The following is a 25,030-nucleotide window of genomic DNA, read 5'->3' as shown; positions in this document are numbered from 1 at the left end:
TTTCCTCATATGAACTGTAACTCAGTAACGTCTTTGAAATTGTTGCATTCATTGTTTGTTTGTTCAGTATTTATATACAACAGAGAGAGAATATAACCTCATTAGAGACATCCACCACTAGGCTGTCATCACTCTTCTCCCCGTCGCTGTCCTGAAACAGATACAATATAATACAACTTTATTGTCCCGAGACGAACACAACAACATATTGATCCTCCTCAACAATTTACCATAGTTAGATACCCTATACCAGGGCGACATCAGAACATCCTGGCACTGACAAGCCTGACTGACGTAATCGAGTAATCAGCAAGAGTTTGGTTAGTTGAATCAGCTGTGTTAGCTCTGTGCTTTTGAAATAAACATGTGCATCCTCTGGGTTTTGGTTTGAAATTTGCCTCACTCACGTAACGTGTGGCGCTCAGCTCCTTTTCAGACATTTTCTGTTTCTTGCTGTCTGAGGAGTCACCTGAACTCCTGTGCTTCTCTACTGCTCGGAAACTGGAGGAGGGGGACACAGACGGACTCTGAGAGAGAGAGCGAGAGCGAGAGCGAAAGCAAGAGCAAGAGCGAGAGAGAGAGAGAGAGAGAGAGAGAGAGAGAGAGAGAGAGAGCGAGAGAGAGAGAGAGAGAGAGAGAGAGAGAGAGAGAGCGAGAGAGAGAGAGAGAGAGAGAGAGAGTTAATGTTAGTTTACAAGTCTGATTTTGTAAGAGCCCAAATACCCCTCTTCTTAGAGGTGAGTACAGGATAAAAAAGAATGGAGAGAGGAGAGAAGAGGAGAGGAGGAAGAGGATAGGAGAGAAGAGAAGAGAATGAAGAGGAGAGGAGGGAAGAGGAGAGGAGAGAAAGAAGAGGAGAGAAAGGAGAAGAGAGAAGGAAGAAGAGAGGAGAGGATAGGAGAGAAGAGGAGAGAATGAAGAGGAGAGGAGAGGAGGAAGAGGAGAGGATAGGAGGAAGAGGATAGGATATGAGTGAAAGAAGAGGAGAGGAGAGGAGAGAAGATGAGAGAATGAAGGGGAGAAGATTAGAGAAGAGAAGTGAATGAAGAGGAGAGGAGAGAAGAGGAGAGAAGGAAGAGGATAGGAGAGAAGAGAATGAAGAGGAGAGGAGAGAAAGAAGAGGAGAGAAAGGAGAGGAGAGAAGGAAGAAGAGAGGAGAGGATAGGAGAGAAGAGGAGAGAATGAAGAGGATAGGAGAAAAATAAGAGGAGAAGAGAAAGAAGAGGAGAGGAGGAAGAGTAGAGGATAGGAGCGAAAGAAGAGGAGAGGAGAGAAGATGAGAGAATGAAGTGGAGAGGAGGAAGAGGAGAAGGGAGAGAGAAAAAGGATTAGAGGAGAATGCAGCAGGACCTTTACCTTGACCTTTCCACTAACTCATCCTGCCCTTTACCGTGCTGCTAGAGTTGATGACTAGCAAACACTGTGTGTGTGTGTGTGTGTGTGTGTGTGTGTGTGTGTGTGTGTGTGTGTGTGTGTGTGTGTGTGTGTGTGTGTGTGTGTGTGTGTGTGCGTGTGTGTGTATGTCAGTGACTAGATGAAAACAGTCCCAATTTGCTTCCTTCCCCTTCCTCTTGGTCCTAACCCTTCAATGATTATCCTTTTCTACAACCAGACAGTATAGATGACAGATCAGAGCAGTATTAGACAGTACAGATGACAGATCAGAGCAGCATTAGACAGTACAGATGATAGATCAGAGCAGTATTAGACAGTACAGATGACAGATCAGATCAGCATTAGACAGTACAGATGACAGATCAGAGCAGTATTAGACAGTACAGATGACAGATCAGAGCAGCATTAGACAGTACAGATGACAGATCAGAGCAGTGTTAGACAGTACAGATGACAGATCAGAGCAGCATTAGACAGTACAGATGACAGATCAGAGCAGTATTAGACAGTACAGATGACAGATCAGAGCAGTATTAGAAAGTGCAGATGACAGATCAGAGCAGTATTAGACAGTACAGATGACAGATCAGAGCAGCATTAGACAGTACAGATGACAGATCAGAGCAGTATTAGACAGTATAGATGACAGATCAGAGCAGTATTAGACAGTACAGATGACAGATCAGAGCAGTTTTAGACAGTACAGATGACAGATAAGGCATTAGACAGTACAGATGACAGATCAGAGCAGCATTAGAGAGTACAGATGACAGATCAGAGCAGCATTAGAGAGTACAGATGACAGATCAGAGCAGCATTAGACAGTACAGATGACAGATCCGAGCAGTATTAGACAGTACAGATGACAGATCAGAGCAGTTTTAGACAGTACAGATGACAGATAAGGCATTAGACAGTACAGATGACAGATCAGAGCAGCATTAGAGAGTACAGATGACAGATCAGAGCAGCATTAGAGAGTACAGATGACAGATCAGAAAAGCATTAGGCAGTACAGATGACAGATCAGAGCAGTATTAGACAGTACAGATGACAGATCAGAGCAGTATTAGACAGTACAGATGACAGATCAGAGCAGTATTAGACAGTACAGATGACAGATCAGAGCAGTATTAGACAGTATAGATGACAGATCAGAGCAGCATTAGGCAGTACAGGTGACAGATCAGAGCAGTATTAGACAGTACAGATGACAGATCAGAGCAGTATTAGACAGTATAGATGACAGATCAGAGCAGTATTAGACAGTACAGATGACAGATCAGAGCAGTATTAGACAGTATAGATGACAGATCAGAGCAGCATTAGGCAGTACAGGTGACAGATCAGAGCAGTATTAGACAGTACAGATGACAGATCAGAGCAGCATTAGACAGTACAGATGACAGATCAGAGCAGTATTAGACAGTACAGATGACAGATCAGAGCAGTATTAGACAGTACAGATGACAGATCAGAGCAGTATTAGACAGTACAGATGACAGCACATACTGTGCTTTCACACACATTCAATGTTTTTTCTAAATATTTAGACTAGCTACTGTATAACACACCACTGATAAGGCCACTACAAGACCTGACAAAAAAAACACAAAGACCTGACAAAGAACTACAAAGACCTGACAAAGAACTACAATGACCTGACAAAGAACTACAAAGACCTGACAAAGAACTACAAAGACCTGACAAAAAAAAACACAAAGACCTGACAAAGAACTACAAAGACCTGACAAAGAACTACAAAGACCAGACAAAGAACTACAAAGACCTGACAAAGAACTACAAAGACCTGACAAAAAACTACAAAGACCCGACAAAAAACTACAAAGACCTGACAAAGAACTACAAAGACCTGACATTGTAACAATCATTCAATCAAACCAACACCACAAACAAGATTCAAACATTTCAAAACAGCACACACACAGTATCTGCGGTAACAGTGTCTGAGGTAACAGTGTCTGAGGTAACAGTGTCTGAGGTAACAAACAGTATCTGCGGTAACAGTGTCTGAGGTAACAAACAGTATCTGCGGTAACAGTGTCTGAGGTAACAGAATCTGCGGTAACAGTGTCTGAGTAACAGTGTCTGAGGTAACAGTATCTGAGGTAACAGTGTCTGCGGTAACAGAGTCTGAGTAACAGTGTCTGAGGTAACAGTATCTGAGGTAACAGTGTCTGAGTAACAGAGTCTGAGTAACAGTGTCTGAGGTAACAGAATCTGCGGTAACAGTGTCTGAGTAACAGTGTCTGAGGTAACAGTATCTGAGGTAACAGTGTCTGCGGTAACAGAGTCTGAGTAACAGTGTCTGAGGTAACAGTATCTGAGGTAACAGTGTCTGAGTAACAGAGTCTGAGTAACAGTATCTGAGGTAACAGTATCTGTGGTAACAGAGTCTGAGTAACAGTGTCTGAGGTAACAGTATCTGAGGTAACAGTATCTGCGGTAACAGAGTCTGAGTAACAGTGTCTGAGGTAACAGTATCTGCGGTAACAGTGTCTGAGTAACAGAGTCTGAGTAACAGTATCTGAGGTAACAGTATCTGTGGTAACAGAGTCTGAGTAACAGTGTCTGAGGTAACAGTATCTGAGGTAACAGTGTCTGCGGTAACAGAGTCTGAGTAACAGAGTCTGAGTAACAGTATCTGAGGTAACAGTATCTGCGGTAACAGAGTCTGAGTAACAGTGTCTGAGGTAACAGTATCTGCGGTAACAGTGTCTGAGTAACAGAGTCTGAGTAACAGTATCTGAGGTAACAGTGTCTGCGGTAACAGAGTCTGCGGTAACAGTGTCTGAGGAAACAGAGTCTGCGGTAACAGTGTCTGAGGTAACAGTATCTGAGGTAACAGTGTCTGCGGTAACAGAGTCTGCGGTAACAGAGTCTGCGGTAACAGAGTCTGCGGTAACAGTGTCTGAGGTAACAGTATCTGAGATAACACTATCTGAGGTAACAGTTTCTGAGGTAACAGTTTCTGAGGTAACAGTATCTGAGGTAACAGTGAGGACATGAAGTAATAGACGCGCCACAAGCTGGCGGAACCCTGTGGACGGTTGCCAGGGCAACAGGAAACCACCGACCAGGAGCTTATTGGCTTCATAGAGTCTGACTGCAGGCCACAGAGATAAACACAACAGCACTGTAAGGCTGTGTGTGTGTGTACATCTCTTTTTATTTATTTATTTATTTTACCTTTATTTAACCAGGTAGGCAAGTTGAGAACAAGTTCTCATTTACAATTGCGACCTGGCCAAGATAAAGCAAAGCAGTTCGACAGATACAACAACACAGAGTTACACATGGAGTAAAACAAACATACAGTCAATAATAAAGTATAAACAAGTCTATATACAATGTGAGGAAATGAGGTGAGAAGGGAGGTAAAGGCAAAAAAAGGCCTTGGTGGCAAGGTAAATACAATATAGCAAGTAAAACACTGGAATGGTAGTTTTGCAACTCTTCCTGGTGTTGTAATGAAATTCATTCATCTCTGTCTTTTTCCTCAGCAACACACAACTGATTATTTAATATTGCAACAAAATTTGCGCACACACACTGTTATGACACACATATCACAGAGCCTTCAGGCAGCATTAGTGTAGGAGGATTAGGAGTGAGATAACATGGAGTGGTAGAGGACCATGAGATAACATATTAAACATGGAGTGGTAGAGGACCATGAGATAACATATTAAACATGGAGTGGTAGAGGACCATGAGATAACATATTAAACATGGAGTGGTAGAGGACCATGAGATAACATATTAAACATGGAGTGGTAGAGGACCATGAGATAACATATTAAACATGGAGTGGTAGAGGACCATGAGATAACATATTAAACATGGAGTGGTAGAGGACCATGAGATAACATATTAAACATGGAGTGGTAGAGGACCATGAGATAACATATTAAACATGGAGTGGTAGAGGACCATGAGATAACATATTAAACATGGAGTGGGGGAGGACCATGAGATAACATATTAAACCATAGATAACATATTAAACATGGAGTGGTAGAGGACCATGAGATAACATATTAAACATGGAGTGGTAGAGGACCATGAGATAACATATTAAACATGGAGTGGTAGAGGACCATGAGATAACATATTAAACATGGAGTGGTAGAGGACCATGAGATAACATATTAAACATGGAGTGGTAGAGGACCATGAGATAACATATTAAACATGGAGTGGTAGAGGACCATGAGATAACATATTAAACATGGAGTGGGGGAGGACCATGAGATAACATATTAAACCATAGATAACATATTAAACATGGAGTGGTAGAGGACCATGAGATAACATATTAAACATGGAGTGGTAGAGGACCATGAGATAACATATTAAACATGGAGTGGTAGAGGACCATGAGATAACATATTAAACATGGAGTGGTAGAGGACCATGAGATAACATATTAAACATGGAGTGGTAGAGGACCATGAGATAACATATTAAACATGGAGTGGTAGAGGACCATGAGATAACATATTAAACATGGAGTGGTAGAGGACCATGAGATAACATATTAAACATGGAGTGGTAGAGGACCATGAGATAACATATTAAACATGGAGTGGGGGAGGACCATGAGATAACATATTAAACATGGAGTGGTAGAGGACCATGAGATAACATATTAAACATGGAGTGGTAGAGGACCATGAGATAACATATTAAACATGGAGTGGGGGAGGACCATGAGATAACATATTAAACATGGAGTGGTAGAGGACCATGAGATAACATATTAAACATGGAGTGGTAGAGGACCATGAGATAACATATTAAACATGGAGTGGTAGAGGACCATGAGATAACATATTAAACATGGAGTGGTAGAGGACCATGAGATAACATATTAAACATGGAGTGGTAGAGGACCATGAGATAACATATTAAACATGGAGTGGTAGAGGACCATGAGATAACATATTAAACATGGAGTGGTAGAGGACCATGAGATAACATATTAAACATGGAGTGGGGGAGGACCATGAGATAACATATTAAACCATAGATAACATATTAAACATGGAGTGGTAGAGGACCATGAGATAACATATTAAACATGGAGTGGGGGAGGACCATGAGATAACATATTAAACATGGAGTGGTAGAGGACCATGAGATAACATATTAAACATGGAGTGGTAGAGGACCATGAGATAACATATTAAACATGGAGTGGTAGAGGACCATGAGATAACATATTAAACATGGAGTGGTAGAGGACCATGAGATAACATATTAAACATGGAGTGGTAGAGGACCATGAGATAACATATTAAACATGGAGTGGTAGAGGACCATGAGATAACATATTAAACATGGAGTGGTAGAGGACCATGAGATAACATATTAAACATGGAGTGGTAGAGGACCATGAGATAACATATTAAACATGGAGTGGGGGAGGACCATGAGATAACATATTAAACATGGAGTGGGGGAGGACCATGAGATAACATATTAAACATGGAGTGGTAGAGGACCATGAGATAACATATTAAACATGGAGTGGTAGAGGACCATGAGATAACATATTAAACATGGAGTGGTAGAGGACCATGAGATAACATATTAAACATGGAGTGGTAGAGGACCATGAGATAACATATTAAACATGGAGTGGTAGAGGACCATGAGATAACATATTAAACATGGAGTGGTAGAGGACCATGAGATAACATATTAAACATGGAGTGGGGGAGGACCATGAGATAACATATTAAACATGGAGTGGTAGAGGACCATGAGATAACATATTAAACATGGAGTGGGGGAGGACCATGAGATAACATATTAAACATGGAGTGGTAGAGGACCATGAGATAACATATTAAACATGGAGTGGGGGAGGACCATGAGATAACATATTAAACATGGAGTGGTAGAGGACCATGAGATAACATATTAAACATGGAGTGGTAGAGGACCATGAGATAACATATTAAACATGGAGTGGTAGAGGACCATGAGATAACATATTAAACATGGAGTGGGGGAGGACCATGAGATAACATATTAAACATGGAGTGGTAGAGGACCATGAGATAACATATTAAACATGGAGTGGTAGAGGACCATGAGATAACATATTAAACATGGAGTGGTAGAGGACCATGAGATAACATATTAAACATGGAGTGGTAGAGGACCATGAGATAACATATTAATCATGGAGTGGGGGAGGACCATGAGATAACATATTAAACATGGAGTGGGGGAGGACCATGAGATAACATATTAAACATGGAGTGGGGGAGGACCATGAGATAACATATTAAACATGGAGTGGTAGAGGACCATGAGATAACATATTAAACATGGAATGGGGGAGGACCATGAGATAACATATTAAACATGGAGTGGGGGAGGACCATGAGATAACAAATTAAACATGGAGTGGTAGAGGACTATGAGATAACATATTAAACATGGAGTGGTAGAGGACCATGAGATAACATATTAAACATGGAGTGGTAGAGGACCATGAGATAACATATTAAACATGGAGTGGTAGAGGACCATGAGATAACATATTAAACATGGAGTGGTAGAGGACCATGAGATAACATATTAAACATGGAGTGGGGGAGGACCATGAGATAACATATTAAACATGGAGTGGTAGAGGACCATGAGATAACATATTAAACATGGAGTGGGGGAGGACCATGAGATAACATATTAAACATGGAGTGGTAGAGGACCATGAGATAACATATTAAACATGGAGTGGTAGAGGACCATGAGATAACATATTAAACATGGAGTGGTAGAGGACCATGAGATAACATATTAAACATGGAGTGGTAGAGGACCATGAGATAACATATTAAACATGGAGTGGTAGAGGACCATGAGATAACATATTAAACATGGAGTGGGGGAGGAACATGAGATAACATATTAAACATGGAGTGGTAGAGGACCATGAGATAACATATTAAACATGGAGTGGTAGAGGACCATGAGATAACATATTAAACATGGAGTGGTAGAGGACCATGAGATAACATATTAAACATGGAGTGGGGGAGGAACATGAGATAACATATTAAACATGGAGTGGTAGAGGACCATGAGATAACATATTAAACATGGAGTGGGGGAGGACCATGAGATAACATATTAAACATGGAGTGGGGGAGGAACATGAGATAACATATTAAACATGGAGTGGTAGAGGACCATGAGATAACATATTAAACATGGAGTGGGGGAGGAACATGAGATAACATATTAAACATGGAGTGGTAGAGGACCATGAGATAACATATTAAACATGGAGTGGTAGAGGACCATGAGATAACATATTAAACATGGAGTGGTAGAGGACCATGAGATAACATATTAAACATGGAGTGGTAGAGGACCATGAGATAACATATTAAACATGGAGTGGGGGAGGACCATGAGATAACATATTAAACATGGAGTGGTAGAGGACCATGAGATAACATATTAAACATGGAGTGGTAGAGGACCATGAGATAACATATTAAACATGGATTGGTAGAGGACCATGAGATAACATATTAAACATGGAGTGGTAGAGGACCATGAGATAACATATTAAACATGGAGTGGTAGAGGACCATGAGATAACATATTAAACATGGAGTGGTAGAGGACCATGAGATAACATATTAAACATGGAGTGGGGGAGGACCATGAGATAACATATTAAACATGGAGTGGTAGAGGACCATGAGATAACATATTAAACATGGAGTGGGGGAGGACCATGAGATAACATATTAAACATGGAGTGGTAGAGGACCATGAGATAACATATTAAACATGGAGTGGTAGAGGACCATGAGATAACATATTAAACATGGAGTGGTAGAGGACCATGAGATAACATATTAAACATGGAGTGGTAGAGGACCATGAGATAACATATTAAACATGGAGTGGTAGAGGACCATGAGATAACATATTAAACATGGAGTGGTAGAGGACCATGAGATAACATATTAAACATGGAGTGGGGGAGGACCATGAGATAACATATTAAACATGGAGTGGTAGAGGACCATGAGATAACATATTAAACATGGAGTGGGGGAGGACCATGAGATAACATATTAAACATGGAGTGGGGGAGGACCATGAGATAACATATTAAACATGGAGTGGTAGAGGACCATGAGATAACATATTAAACATGGAGTGGTAGAGGACCATGAGATAACATATTAAACATGGAGTGGTAGAGGACCATGAGATAACATATTAAACATGGAGTGGTAGAGGACCATGAGATAACATATTAAACATGGAGTGGGGGAGGACCATGAGATAACATATTAAACATGGAGTGGTAGAGGACCATGAGATAACATATTAAACATGGAGTGGTAGAGGACCATGAGATAACATATTAAACATGGAGTGGTAGAGGACCATGAGATAACATATTAAACATGGAGTGGTAGAGGACCATGAGATAACATATTAAACATGGAGTGGTAGAGGACCATGAGATAACATATTAAACATGGAGTGGTAGAGGACCATGAGATAACATATTAAACATGGAGTGGTAGAGGACCATGAGATAACATATTAAACATGGAGTGGTAGAGGACCATGAGATAACATATTAAACATGGAGTGGTAGAGGACCATGAGATAACATATTAAACATGGAGTGGGGGAGGACCATGAGATAACATATTAAACATGGAGTGGTAGAGGACCATGAGATAACATATTAAACATGGAGTGGGGGAGGACCATGAGATAACATATTAAACACACCTCTCCATCCCGTCCTAATCTAATTCAAATCACATCAAATGTTATTGGTCCATACACATGTATAACAGATGTTATTGGTCCATATATAACAGATGTTATTGGTCCATATTTAACAGATGTTATTGGTCCATATTTAACAGATGTTATTCGTCACATATTTAACAGATGTTATTGGCCCATATTTAACAGATGTTATTGGTCCATACACATATTTAACAGATGTTATTGATCTATATTTAACAGATGTTATTGATCTATATTTAACAGATGTTATTGGTCCATATTTAACAGATGTTATTGGCCCATATTTAACAGATGTTATTGGTCCATACACATATTTAACAGATGTTATTGATCTATATTTAACAGATGTTATTGGTCCATATTTAACAGATGTTATTGGTCCATTCACATATGTAATAGATGTTATTGGTCCATGTTTAACAGATGTTATTAGTCCATATTTATCAGATGTTATTAGTCCATATTTAACAGATGTTATTGTGGGTGTTCCTAGCTCCAACAGTGCAGTAATATATAACTAAATACTTGTGTTTCTAGCTCCAACAGTGCAGTAATATCTAACTAAATGCTTGTGTTTCTAGCTTCAACAGTACAGTAATATCTAACTAAATACTTGTGTTTCTAGCTCCAACAGTGCAGTAATATCTAACTAAATGCTTGTGTTCCTAGCTCCAACAGTAATATCTAACTAAATGCTTGTGTTCCTAGCACCAACAGTACAGTAATATCTAACTAAATGCTTGGGTTTCTAGCTCAAACAGTGCAGTATTATCTAACTAAATGCTTGTGTTCCTAGCTCCAACAGTGCAGTAGTATCTAACTAAATGCTTGTGTTTCTAGCTTCAACAGTACAGTAATATCTAACTAAATACTTGTGTTTGTAGCTTCAACAGTACAGTAATATCTAACTAAATGCTTGCGTTCCTAGCTCCAACAGTGCAGTAGTATCTAACTAAATGCTTGTGTTTCTAGCTCCAACAGTGCAGTAGTATCTAACTAAATGCTTGTGTTCCTAGCTCCAACAGTGCAGTAGTATCTAACTAAATCCTTGTGTTCCTAGCTCCAACAGTGCAGTAGTATCTAACTAAATGCTTGTGTTCCTAGCTCCAACAGTAATATCTAACTATCTACTCCCCGCTGATCCTCAACACTGGGGCCCCACAAGGGTGCGTTCTGAGCCCTCTCCTGTACTCCCTGTTCACCCACGACTGCGTGGCCACGCACGCCTCCAACTCAATCATCAAGTTTGCGGACGACACAACAGTGGTAGGCTTGATTACCAACAACGACGAGACGGCCTACAGGGAGGAGGTGAGGGCCCTCGGAGTGTGGTGTCAGGAAAATAACCTCACACTCAACGTCAACAAAACTAAGGAGATGATTGTGGACTTCAGGAAACAGCAGAGGGAACACCCCCCTATCCACATCGATGGAACAGTAGTGGAGAGGGTAGCAAGTTTTAAGTTCCTCGGCATATACATCACAGACAAACTGAATTGGTCCACTCACACAGACAGCATTGTGAAGAAGGCGCAGCAGCGCCTCTTCAACCTCAGGAGGCTGAAGAAATTCGGCTTGTCACCAAAAGCACTCACAAACTTCTACAGATGCACAATCGAGAGCATCCTGGCGGGCAGTATCACCGCCTGGTATGGCAACTGCTCCACCCTCAACCGTAAGGCTCTCCAGAGGGTAGTGAGGTCTGCACAACGCATCACCGGGGGCAAACTACCTTCCCTCCAGGACACCTACACCACCCGATGTTACAGAAAGGCCATAAAGATCATCAAGGACATCAACCACCCGAGCCACTGCCTGTTCACCCCGCTATCATCCAGAAGGCGAGGTCAGTACAGGTGCATCAAAGATGGGACCGAGAGACTGAAAAACAGCTTCTATCTCAAGGCCATCAGACTGTTAAACAGCCACCACTAACATTGAGTGGCTGCTGCCAACACACTGACACTGACTCAACTCCAGCCACTTTAATAATGGGAATTGATGGGAAATGATGTAAATATATCACTAGCCACTTTAAACAATGCTACCTTACATAATGTTACTTACCCTACATTATTCATCTCATATGCATACGTATATACTGTACTCTATATCATCGACTGTATCCTTATGTAATACATGTATCACTAGCCACTTTAACTATGCCACTTTGTTTACATACTCATCTCATATGTATATACTGTACTCGATACCATCTACTGTATCTTGCCTATGCTGCTCTGTACCATCACTCATTCATATATCCTTATGTACATATTCTTTATCCCCTTACACTGTGTACAAGACAGTAGTTTTGGAATTGTTAGTTAGATTACTTGTTGGTTATTACTGCATTGTCGGAACTAGAAGCACAAGCATTTCGCTACACTCGCATTAACATCTGCTAACCATGTGTATGTGACAAATAAAATTTGATTTGATTTGATTTGATAACTAAATGCTTGTGTTCCTAGCTCCAAAAGTACAGTAATATCTAACTAAATACTTGTGTTCCTAGCTCCAACAGTGCAGTAATATCTAACAATACACAAATCTAAAGTAAAATAATGGAATTAAGAAATATATAAATATTAGGACAACCAATGTCAGAGTGGCGTTGACTAAAATACAGTAGAATAGAATACAGTATATACATATGAGATGAGTAAAGCAGTATGTAAACATTATTACAGTGACTTGTGACTACACTGCACTACATAGTGTGAGAGAGAGAAAAAGTGTGTCTCTAACCCTATCTGTGTGTGTTTGTGTCTCTGTGTGTGTGTGTGCGTGTGCGCGTGCGCGTGTGTGTGTGTGCGTGTGTGCGTGCGTAAGCCCACCGTGCTCAGTCTGTGAAAAAAGCCATGCTAATTATCTCATTGCTTATTCATCTGTGTGGAACAGAGCAGACCGTTTAGAGACAAATTAACCTAAACACTGAACTCTCTCTCTCGCCCTTCTTTCCCTCCCTCTTGCTAACAAGACACCAGAAGAATTAGAAGGAAAATAAGTCTTACCTTGACTGAGTCTCTTTCTGAAGGATTGTCAGAGAGAGACAGAGAGACAGAGAGACAGAGACAGAGAGACAGAGAGAGAGAAAATGTGTGAGAAAGAGGGAGAAAACCAAAGCCATAACATTTCACATACAGACAAATAACTACACACACTCTTACATACAGGTCACTGTAAAACACATTCTGCAAAAATGGGTTTATTGGGTTTACTCATTCAGATTAGCGCAGGGAGAGCTATTAAACTCTGACAGGCTAACAATGGAGTAGGTACGCTACTGAGACTGCTACTCTGGAGTTAGACTAGTGATTAGCATAGCACTGCTACTCTGGATTTAGACTAGTGATTAGCATAGCACTGCTACTCTGTCATTAGACTGGTGCTTAGCATAGCACTGCTACCCTGGAGTTAGACTAGTGATTAGTATAGCACTGCTACCCTGGAGTTAGACTAGTGATTAGTATAGCACTGCTACTCTGGAGTCAGACTAGTGATTAGCATAGCACTGCTACTCTGGAGTCAGACTAGTGATTAGCATAGCACTGCTACTCTGTCATTAGACTGGTGCTTAGCATAGCACTGCTACCCTGGAGTTAGACGAGTGATTAGTATAGCACTGCTACCCTGGAGTTAGACTAGTGATTAGTATAGCACTGCTACTCTGGAGTCAGACTAGTGATTAGCATAGCACTGCTACTCTGGAGTCAGACTAGTGATTAGCATAGCACTGCTACTCTGTCATTAGACTGGTGCTTAGCATAGCACTGCTACTCTGGAGTTAGACTAGTGATTAGCATAGCACTGCTACTCTGGAGTTAGACTAGTGATTAGCATAGCACTGCTACTCTGGAGTTAGACTGGTGCTTAGCATAGCACTGCTACTCTGTCATTAGACTGGTGCTTAGCATAGCACTGCTACTCTGGAGTTAGACTAGTGATTAGCATAGCACTGCTACTCTGGAGTTAGACTAGTGATTAGCATAGCACTGCTACTCTGGAGTTAGACTAGTGATTAGCATAGCACTGCTACTCTGTCATTAGACTGGTGCTTAGCATAGCACTGCTACTCTGTCATTAGACTGGTGCTTAGCATAGCACTGCTACTCTGGAGTTAGACTAGTGATTAGCATAGCACTGCTACTCTGGAGTTAGACTAGTGATTAGCATAGCACTGCTACTCTGGAGTTAGACTAGTGATTAGCATAGCACTGCTACTCTGTCATTAGACTGGTGCTTAGCATAGCACTGCTACCCTGGAGTTAGACTAGTGATTAGCATAGCACTGCTACTCTGGAGTTAGACTAGTGATTAGCATAGCACTGCTACTCTGGAGTTAGACTGGTGCTTAGCATAGCACTGCTACTCTGTCATTAGACTGGTGCTTAGCATAGCACTGCTACTCTGGAGTTAGACTAGTGATTAGCATAGCACTGCTACTCTGGAGTCAGACTAGCGCTTAGCATAGCACTGCTACTCTGGAGGTAGACTAGTGATTAGCATAGCACTGCTACTCTGTCATTAGACTAGTGATTAGTATAGCACTGCTACTCTGGAGTTAGACTAGTGATTAGCATAGCACTGCTACTCTGGAGTTAGACTAGCGCTTAGCATAGCACTGCTACTCTGGAGTTAGACTAGTGATTAGCATAGCACTGCTACTCTGGAGGTAGACTAGTGATTAGCATAGCACTGCTACTCTGGAGTTAGACTAGCGCTTAGCATAGCACTGCTACTCTGGAGTTAGACTAGCGCTTAGCATAGCACTGCTACTCTGGAGTTAGACTAGCGCTTAGCATAGCACTGCTACTCTGGAGTTAGACTAGTGCTTAGCATAGCACTGTTTCATTTTCCATTTCCATTATAGTCATTTAGCAGACGGTCTTATAAAGAGTGACTTACATTCATCTTAAGATAGCTAGGTGGGACAACCATATATCACAGTAATAGTAATTCAATTTACCTCAAAGTAGCTAGGTCAAAGCTATTACTGGTAAGTCAAGTGCGAGTGTTAGTGTTAGTTCATTAAAGGCTTTTTGGGGGGGGTGGGGGGGTTGTGAGGAGGTGGTGCGAGGGGGGTGCTATGGGATTATTTAAAATTCTCTTTGAGGAGGTAGGGTTTCAGATGTTTTCTGAAGATAGGCAGAGACTCTGCTGTCCTCACTCACTCAATAGGCTGGGTGAGTGAGGAGCAGATGTCGCCATATTGTTATTTATTTCATTTATATCTACAGTTGAAGTCTACAGTTGAAGTTTACATACACTTAGGTTGGAGTCATTAAAACTTGTTTTTCAACCACTCCACTCATTTCTTGTTGACAAACTAGTGTTGTCAAGTTGGTTAGGACATCAATTTTTTAATTTTTCCAACAATTGTTTACAGACAGATTATTTCACTTATTTATTTTACCAGGCAAGTCAATTAAGAACAAATTATTATTTTCAATGTTCAATGTTATAGACCACCTGACTGTATTAGAGAGTACTACTGAAACCTGTTATAGACAACCTGACTTTATTAGAGAGTACTACTGAAAACTGTCTCTGTAAACAAAAACACAAAACAAAATAAATGAATGGAAAGTGGATTATCTAGTGTAACCCCTAGTAGAGTTTCAGTGTTTACCTCTGTCGGTGTTGTCCTTGTGTTTTTTGTCCTCCTTTAGGGGCAGCTGATGGGCAGCGAGAGCGGAGGAGAGGGCTAGGAGGCTGCTGCTGCCTGCGGTGGGTAGGGGGGCAGAGGAGAGGGCCAGGAGGCTGGCGCTGCCCGCGGTGGGTAGGGGTGGTTGAGGGGGTTGGTGCCCAGAAGGTTGGGTCATGAGGGGCACCGGGAGGGCAGGGCCATGACACAGGTGCTGGGCATGGAGCTGCTGCTGCTGAATACACACACACCATTGTCATTACCACTCTACAATAGACACAGAAAGAGAGAGAGAGAGACACTAAGAGAGAGAAAGAGACACTCAGAGAGAGAGACACTCAGAGAGCGAGAGACACTGAGAGAGAGACACTGAGAGAGAGACACAGAGAGAGAGAGAGAGAGACACTAAGAGAGAGAGACACTAAGAGAGAGAGACACTGAGAGAGAGACACTCAGAGAGAGAGAGAGACACTGAGAGAGAGACACTGAGAGAGAGAGAGAGAGACACTAAGAGAGAGAGACACTAAGAGAGAGAGAGAGAGACACTCGGAGAGAGACACTAAGAGAGAGAGAGAGGAACTCAGAGAGAGACACTGAGAGAGAGACACTGAGAGAGAGAGAGACACTAAGAGAGAGAGAGAGAGAGAGACTCAGAGAGAGACACTAAGAGAGAGAGACACTAAGAGAGAGACATAGACACTAAGAGAGAGAGACACTACATAGTGCCAACTGTAAAGTTTGGTGGAGGAGTAATGATGGTCTGGGGCTGTTTTTCATGGTTCAGGCCCTTTAGTTCCAGTGAAGGGAAATCTTAAAGCTATAGCATACAATGACGTTCTAGATGATTCTGTTCTTCCAACTGTTATAGCAGCAATGTTCCAATATCTAGTGGAAAGCCTTCCCAGAAGAGTGGAGGCTGTTATAGCAGCAAAGGGGGGGGGGTCCAACTCCATATTAAAGCCTTCCCAGAAGAGTGGAGGCTGTTATAGCAGCAAAGGGGGGGGGGTCCAACTCCATATTAAAGCCTTCCCAGAAGAGTGGAGGCTGTTATAGCAGCAAAGGGGGGGGGGGGGGTCCAACTCAATATTAAAGCCTTCCCAGAAGAGTGGAGGCTGTTATAGCAGCAAAGGGGGGGTCCAACTCCATATTAATGACTTAGCAGAAGAGTGGAGGCTGTTATAGCAGCAAAGGAGGGACCAACTCCATATTAATGACTTAGCAGAAGAGAGGAGGCTGTTGTAGCAGCAAGGGGTGGGGGGGGGTCCAACTCCATATTAAAGCCTTCCCAGAAGAGTGGAGGCTGTTATAGCAGCAATGTTCCAACATCTAGTGGAAAGCCTTCCCAGAAGAGTGGAGGCTGTTATAGCAGCAATGTTCCAACATCTAGTGGAAAGCCTTCCCAGAAGAGTGGAGGCTGTTATAGCAGCAATGTTCCAACATCTAGTGGAAAGCCTTCCCAGAAGAGTGGAGGCTGTTATAGTAGCAATGTTCCAACATCTAGTGGAAAGCCTTCCCAGAAGAGTGGAGGCTGTTATAGCAGCAATGTTCCTACATCTAGTGGAAAGCCTTCCCAGAAGAGTGGAGGCTGTTATAGCAGCAATGTTCCAACATCTAGTGGAAAGCCTTCCCAGAAGAGTGGAGGCTGTTATAGCAGCAATGTTCCTACATCTAGTGGAAAGCCTTCCCAGAAGAGTGGATGTCATGTACTGTCATGTTGTGTCTTGTTTCTGTCCTTTCCCTTCACCCTGTCTCCCTCTGCTGGTCGTTGTTAGGTTACCTTTTCTCCCCCTCTTTTCCCCAGCTGTGCCTTGTCTCCTCCTAACTACCTCGTCACCCCTTTTCCCTCCTGTTCCCTTTTTCCCTCTGATTAGTCCTCTATATCTCTCTCTGTTTCTGCTCCTGTCTTTGTCGGATTCTTGTTTGTGTTGTTCATGCCTGAACCAGACTATCGTCATGTTTGCTGCAACCTTGTCCTGTCCTGTCGGAACCTGCCGGTCCATCTGAGCCTACGTTTTGTTTTGTTATTAAAGAAGCTCTGTTTACGTTAATTCGCTTTTGGGTCCTCATTCACGCACCGTAACAGTGGAGGCTGTTATAGTAGCAATGTTCCAACATCTAGTGGAAAGCCTTCTCAGAAGAGTGGAGGCTGTTATAGCAGAAAAGGGGGGACCAACTCCATATTAATGACTTAGCAGAAGAGTGGAGGCTGTTATAGCAGCAAAGGGGGACCAACTCCATATTAATGACTTAGCAGAAGAGTGGAGGCTGTTATAGCAGCAAAGGGGGACCAACTCCATATTAATGACTTAGCAGAAGAGTGGAGGTTGTTATAGCTGCAATGTTCCTACATCTAGTGGAAAGCCTTCCCAGAAGAGTGGAGGCTGTTGTAGCAGCAAAGGGGGGACCACCTCCATATTAATGTCCATGATTTTGGACTGAGATGTTCGACTAGCAGGTGTCCACATGCGTTTAGTCATGTAGTGTATGTAATCTACAGCTCCATATGTAATACTGTATCGTAGTAAAACATTTGTACAAGTGGGGACATTGCTTAGTGGTAACAATTAGGGTTATGGGTTTGGTGGTAAGGTTGCCGTTAAGGTTTTGAATGGGAATCAATAGTTTGGTCCCCACAAGGTGCGTGCGTGCGTGTGTGTGTGTGTAGACATACCCCGATGATAGAGTTTAGTTCAGCCATGGTGACCTGTTTTGCTCTTTCCACCGCCTGGACCACCTGCTGCTGGTGCTGATACACGCAGAAATACAGACATTGAGAGTTGGAGACACAGACAGAGACACAGGGAGAGACAGAGGGAGATGGAGACAGAGACAGAGGGAGACAGAGCGACAGAGTGAGACGGAGACAGAGGGAGACAGAGAGACAGAGAGACAGAGGGAGAGAGAGAGACAGAGGGAGACAGAGCGACAGAGGGAGACGGAGACAGAGGGAGACAGAGCGACAGAGGGAGAGGGAGAGGGAGACAGAGAGACAGAGGGAGACGGAGACAGAGACACAGGGAGACCGAGGGAGACGGAAACAGGGAGACAAAGACAGAGGGAGACGGAAACAGAGACACAGGGAGACACAGGGAGACACAGGGAGATACAGGGTGACGGAGGGAGACAGAGACAGAGACACAGGGAGACAGAGATACAGGGTGACAGAGGGATACAGAGACAGAGGGAGACAGAGACAGAGGGAGACAGAGACATGGGGAGACAGAGACAGAGGGAGACAGAGACAGAGCAAGACAGAGGGAGACGGAGACAGAGGGCGACAGAGACAGAGGGAGACGGAGACAGAGCGAGACACAGGGAGACACAGGGAGATACAGGGTGACAGAGGGAGACAGAGGGAGACAGAGGGAGACAGAGACAGAGACACAGGGAGACAGAGACAGAGGGAGACAGAGACATGGGGAGACAGAGACAGAGGGAGACAGAGGGAGACAGAGACAGAGGGAGACAGAGGGAGACAGAGACAGAGGGAGATGGAGACAGAGGTCGACAGAGACAGATGGAGACGGAGACAGAGGGCGACAGAGATAGGGGGAGACAGTGTCAGAGGGAGACGGAGACAGAGACACAGGGAGACAGAGGGAGACGGAGACACAGGGAGACAGAGAGAGAGACACAGGGAGACAGAGGGAGACGGAGACAGAGGGAGACAGATACAGGGGGAGACAGAGACAGAGGGAGACGGAGACAGAGACAGAGACACAGGGAGACAGAGAGAGAGAGACACAGGGAGTCAGGGGGAGACAGAGACAGAGGGAGGCAGAGACAGAGACACAGGGAGACACAGGGAGATACAGGGTGACAGAGGGAGACAGAGACAGAGACACAGGGAGACAGAGACAGAGGGAGACAGAGACATGGGGAGACAGAGACAGAGGGAGACAGAGGGAGACAGAGACAGAGGGAGACAGAAGGAGATGGAGACAGAGGGCGACAGAGACAGAGGGAGACGGAGACAGAGGGCGACAGAGAGAGAGACACAGGGAGACAGAGGGAGACGGAGACAGAGACAGAGACACAGGGAGACAGAGAGAGAGAGACACAGGGAGTCAGGGGGAGACAGAGACAGAGGGAGGCAGAGACAGAGACACAGGGAGACACAGGGAGATACAGGGTGACAGAGGGAGACAGAGACAGAGACACAGGGAGACAGAGACAGAGGGAGACAGAGACATGGGGAGACAGAGACAGAGGGAGACAGAGGGAGACAGAGACAGAGGGAGACAGAAGGAGATGGAGACAGAGGGCGACAGAGACAGAGGGAGACGGAGACAGAGGGCGACAGAGATAGGGGGAGACAGTGTCAGAGGGAGACGGAGACAGAGACACAGGGGGACAGAGGGAGACGGAGACACAGGGAGACAGAGAGAGAGACACAGGGAGACAGAGGGAGACGGAGACAGAGGGAGACAGATACAGGGGGAGACAGAGACAAAGGGAGACGGAGACAGAGACACAGGGAGACAGAGAGAGAGAGACACAGGGAGTCAGGGGGAGACAGAGACAGAGGGAGGCAGAGACAGAGACACAGGGAGACAGAGGGAGACGGAGACAGAGGGAGACAGATACAGGGGGAGACAGAGACAGAGGGAGATGGAGACAGAGGGAGACAGAGACACAGGGACGGAGGGAGATAGATACAGAGGGAGATAGAGACAGCGGTGAGATAGAAATAGGCAGATTGAGATACAGGGAGATAGAGACAGGGGAAGATAGAGATAGAGACAGATGGAGATAGAGACAGAGGGAGATAGAGACAGGGGGAGGTAGAGACAGATGGTGTCGCAGGCTGGGTATGTACATAGTCAATGGTTGGCTTCGAGGGGACTCCTTTGGTAGGTACACCTATATCTCATCCCTTGGCAGTAGTACTGTAGACTAGTTTATCACTGACCTCAACCCAGAGTCTCTCAGAGCGTTCACAGTCAGCCCACTGACAACCGTATCAGACCACAGCAAAATCACAGTCTACTTGAACAGATCAATACTCAATCATGAGGCATCAAAACCAAAGGAACTGAGTAAAATTAAGAAATGCTATAGATGGAAGGAATGCAGTTTGGAAACCTACCAAAAAACTATTAGGCAACAACAAATTCAATCCCTTTTAGACAATTTCCTGGGTAAAACTTTCCACTGTAATAGTGAAGGTGTAGACTATTTGACCTCTCAGCTTCCCTATCAAATCTAAAAATCTCAAATAGAAAACTGAAGAAAATGAACAATAATGACAAATGGTTTGATGAAGAATGCAAAAATCGAAGAAAGAAATTGAGAAACCTGTCAAACCAAAAACCTAGAGACCCGGAAAACCTGAGTCTACGCCTTCACTATGGTGAATCACTAAAACAATACAGAAATACACTACGGAAAAAGAAGGAACAGCACGTCAGAAATCAGCTCAATGTAATTGAAGAATCTATAGACTCTAACCACTTCTGGGAAAATTGGAAAACACTAAACAAACAACAACACGAAGAATTATATATCCAAAATGGAGATGTATGGGTAAACCACTTCTCCAATCTTTTTGGCTCTATAACAAAGAACAAACAGCAAACACATATACATGATCAAATACAAATCTTAGAATCAACTATTAAAGACTACCAGAACCCACTGGATTCTCCAATTACCTTGAATGAGCTACAGGACTAAATACAAACCCTCCAACCCAAAAAGGCCTGTGGTGTTGATGGTATCCTTAATGAAATGATCAAATATATAGACAACAAATTCCAATTGACTATAATAAAACTCTTCAACATCATCTATCATCCTTAGCTCTGGCATCTTCCCCAATATTTGGAACCAAGGACAGATCACCCCAATCCACAAAAGTGGAGACAAATTTGACCCCAATAACAATAACTACCGTGGGAAATGAGTCAACAGCAACCTTGGGAAAATCCTCTGCATCATCATTAACAGCAGACTCGTACATTTCCTCAGTGAAAACAATGTACCGAGCAAATGTCAAATTGGCTTTTTACCAAATTACCTTACAATAGACCATGTACTTACCCTGCACACCCTAATTGACAAACAAACCAAACAAAGGCAAAGTCACCTCATGTTTTGTTGATTTCAAAAAAGCCTTAGACTCAATTTGGCATGAGGGTCTGCTATACAAATTGATGGAAAGTGGAGTTGGGGGTAAATCATACGACATTTTAAAATCCATGTACACAAACAACAAGTGTGCAGTTAAAATTGGCAAAAAACACACACATTTCTTCCCACAGGGTCGTGGGGTGAGACAGGGATACACCTTAAGCCCCACCCTCTTCAACATATATACCAACGATTTGGCGCGGGCACTAGAAAACTCTGCAGCACCCGGCCTCACCCTACTAGAATCTGAAGTCAAATGTCTACTGTTTGATGATGATCTGGTGCTTCTGTCACCAACCAAGGAGGGTCTACAGCAGCACCTAGATATTCTGCACAGATTCTGCCAGACCTGGGCCCTGACAGTAAATCTTAGTAAGACCAAAATAATGGTGTTCCAAAAAAGGTCCAGTCGCCAGGACCACAAATACAAATTCCATCTAGACACCGTTGCCCTAGAGCATACAAAAAACTACACATACCTTGGCCTAAACATCAGCGCCACAGGTAACTTCCGCAAAGCTGTGAACGATCTGAGAGACAAGAAGGGCATTCTATGCCATCAAAAGGGACATAGCATTCAACATACCAATTAGGATCTGGCTAAAAATACTTGAATCAGTCATAGAGCACATTGCCCTTTATGGTTGTGAGGTCTGGGGTCTGCTCACCAACCAAGATTTCACAAAATTGAGACTGTATGCAGAATTCTGCAAAAATACCCTCCGTGTACAACGTAGAACACCAAATAATGCACGCAGAGCAGAATTAGGCCGATACCCACTAATTATCAAAATCCAGAAAATAGCTGTTAAATTCTACAACCACCTAAAAGGAAGCGATTTCCAAACCTTCCATAACAAAGCCATCAACTACAGAGAAAATAACCTAGAGAAGAGTCCCCTAAGCAAGCTGGTCCTGGAGCTCTGTTCACAAACACAAAAAGACCCCACAGACCCCCAGGACAGCAACACAATTAGACCCAACCAAATCATGAGAAAACAAAAAGATAATTACTTGACACATTGGAAAGAATTAACAAAAAAACAGAGCAAACTCGAATGCTATTTGGCCCTAAACAGAGAGTACACAGCAGCAGAATACCTGACCACTGTGACAGACCCAAAATTAAGGAAAGCTTTGACTATGTACAGACTCAGTGAGCATAGCCTTGCTATTGAGAAAGTCTGCCGTAGGCAGATATGGCTCTCAAGAGAAGACAGGCTATGTGCGCACTGCCCACAAAATGAGTTGGAAACTGAGCTGCACTTCTTAACCTCCTGCCCAATGTATGACCATATCAGAGACACATTTTACCCTCAGATTACACAGATCAACAAAGAATTCGAAAACAAATCCAATTTTGATAAACTCCCATATCTACTGGGTGAAATTCCACAGTGTGCCAACACAGCAGCAAGATTTGTGACCTGTTGCCACAAGAAAAGGGCAACCAGTGAAGACCAAACACCATTGTAAATACAACCCATATTTATGCTTATTTATTTTCCCTTGTGTAGCCTTAACCATTTGAACATCGTTGTAACACTGTATACAGTGCCTTGCGAAAGTATTCGGCCCCCTTGAACTTTGCGACCTTTTGCAACATTTCAGGCTTCAAACATAAAGATATAAAACTGTATTTTTTTGTGAAGAATCAACAACAGGTGGGACACAATCATGAAGTGGAACGACATTTATTGGATATTTCAAACTTTTTTAACAAATCAAAAACTGAAAAATTGGGCGTGCAAAATTATTCAGCCCCTTTACTTTCAGTGCAGCAAACTCTCTCCAGAAGTTCAGTGAGGATCTCTGAATGATCCAATGTTGACCTAAATGACTAATGATGATAAATACAATCCACCTGTGTGTAATCAAGTCTCCGTATGAATGCACCTGCACTGTGATAGTCTCAGAGGTCCGTCAAAAGCGCAGAGAGCATCATGAAGAACAAGGAACACACCAGGCAGGTCCGAGATACTGTTGTGAAGAAGTTTAAAGCCGGATTTGGATACAAAAAGATTTCCCAAGCTTTAAACATCCCAAGGAGCACTGTGCAAGCGATAATATTGAAATGGAAGGAGTATCAGACCACTGCAAATCTACCAAGACCTGGCCGTCCCTCTACACTTTCAGCTCATACAAGGAGAAGACTGATCAGAGATGCAGCCAAGAGGCCCATGATCACTCTGGATGTACTGCAGAGATCTACAGCTGAGGTGGGAGACTCTGTCCATAGGACAACAATCAGTCGTATATTGCACAAATCTGGCCTTTATGGAAGAGTGGCAAGAAGAAAGCCCTTTCTTAAAGATATCCATAAAAAGTGTTGTTTAAAGTTTGCCACAAGCCACCTGGGAGACACACCAAACATGTGGAAGAAGGCGCTCTGGACAGATGAAACCAAAATTGAACTTTTTGGCAACAATGCAAAACGTTATGTTTGGCGTAAAAGCAACACAGCTCATCACCCTGAACACACCATCCCCACTGTCAAACAGTGATGGGAAGATGGATGGAGCCAAATACAGAACCATTCTGGAAGAAAACCTGATGGAGTCTGCAAAAGACCTGAGACTGGGACGGAGATTTGTCTTCCAACAAGACAATGATCCAAAACATAAAGCAAAATCTACAATGGAATGGTTCAAAAATAAACATATCCAGGTGTTAGAATGGCCAAGTCAAAGTCCAGACCTGAATCCAATCGAGAATCTGTGGAAAGAACTGAAAACTGCTGTTCACAAATGCTCTCCATCCAACCTCCCTGAGCTCGAGCTGTTTTGCAAGGAGGAATGGGAAAAAATGTCAGTCTCTCGGTGTGCAAAACTGATAGAGACATACCCCAAGCGACTTACAGCTGTAATCGCAGCAAAAGGTGGCGCTACAAAGTATTAACTTAAGGGGGCTGAATAATTTTGCACGCCCAATTTTTCAGTTTCTGATTTGTTAAAAAAGTTTGAAATATCCAATAAATGTCGTTCCACTTGTTGTTGATTCTTCACAAAAAATACAGTTTTC

At 43.0% G+C, this 25,030-nt stretch overlaps 1 protein-coding gene across 1 annotated transcript in view; it reads right to left on the bottom strand.

The window, feature by feature from the left end:
- Positions 1-25,030, bottom strand: part of LOC110525061 (transducin-like enhancer protein 4) — a 122,720-nt gene that overhangs the window by 20,688 nt on the left and 77,002 nt on the right. The window contains exons 6-10 of the mRNA XM_036979170.2: positions 18,549-18,623; positions 15,863-16,112; positions 13,245-13,261; positions 408-527; positions 98-151 (exon numbers count right to left, since the gene is read on the bottom strand). Coding sequence (XP_036835065.2) covers positions 98-151; positions 408-527; positions 13,245-13,261; positions 15,863-16,112; positions 18,549-18,623 — 516 coding nt within the window. The remainder of the gene's footprint in view (positions 1-97; positions 152-407; positions 528-13,244; positions 13,262-15,862; positions 16,113-18,548; positions 18,624-25,030) is intronic.

This window comes from Oncorhynchus mykiss, chromosome 6, assembly GCF_057628025.1.
Source record: "Oncorhynchus mykiss isolate SJ-2025 chromosome 6, ASM5762802v1, whole genome shotgun sequence".
Classification (NCBI taxonomy): domain Eukaryota; kingdom Metazoa; phylum Chordata; class Actinopteri; order Salmoniformes; family Salmonidae; genus Oncorhynchus; species Oncorhynchus mykiss.
The sequence above is the reverse complement of the archived record's forward strand: the minus strand, read 5'-3'. Positions and strand labels throughout refer to the sequence as shown.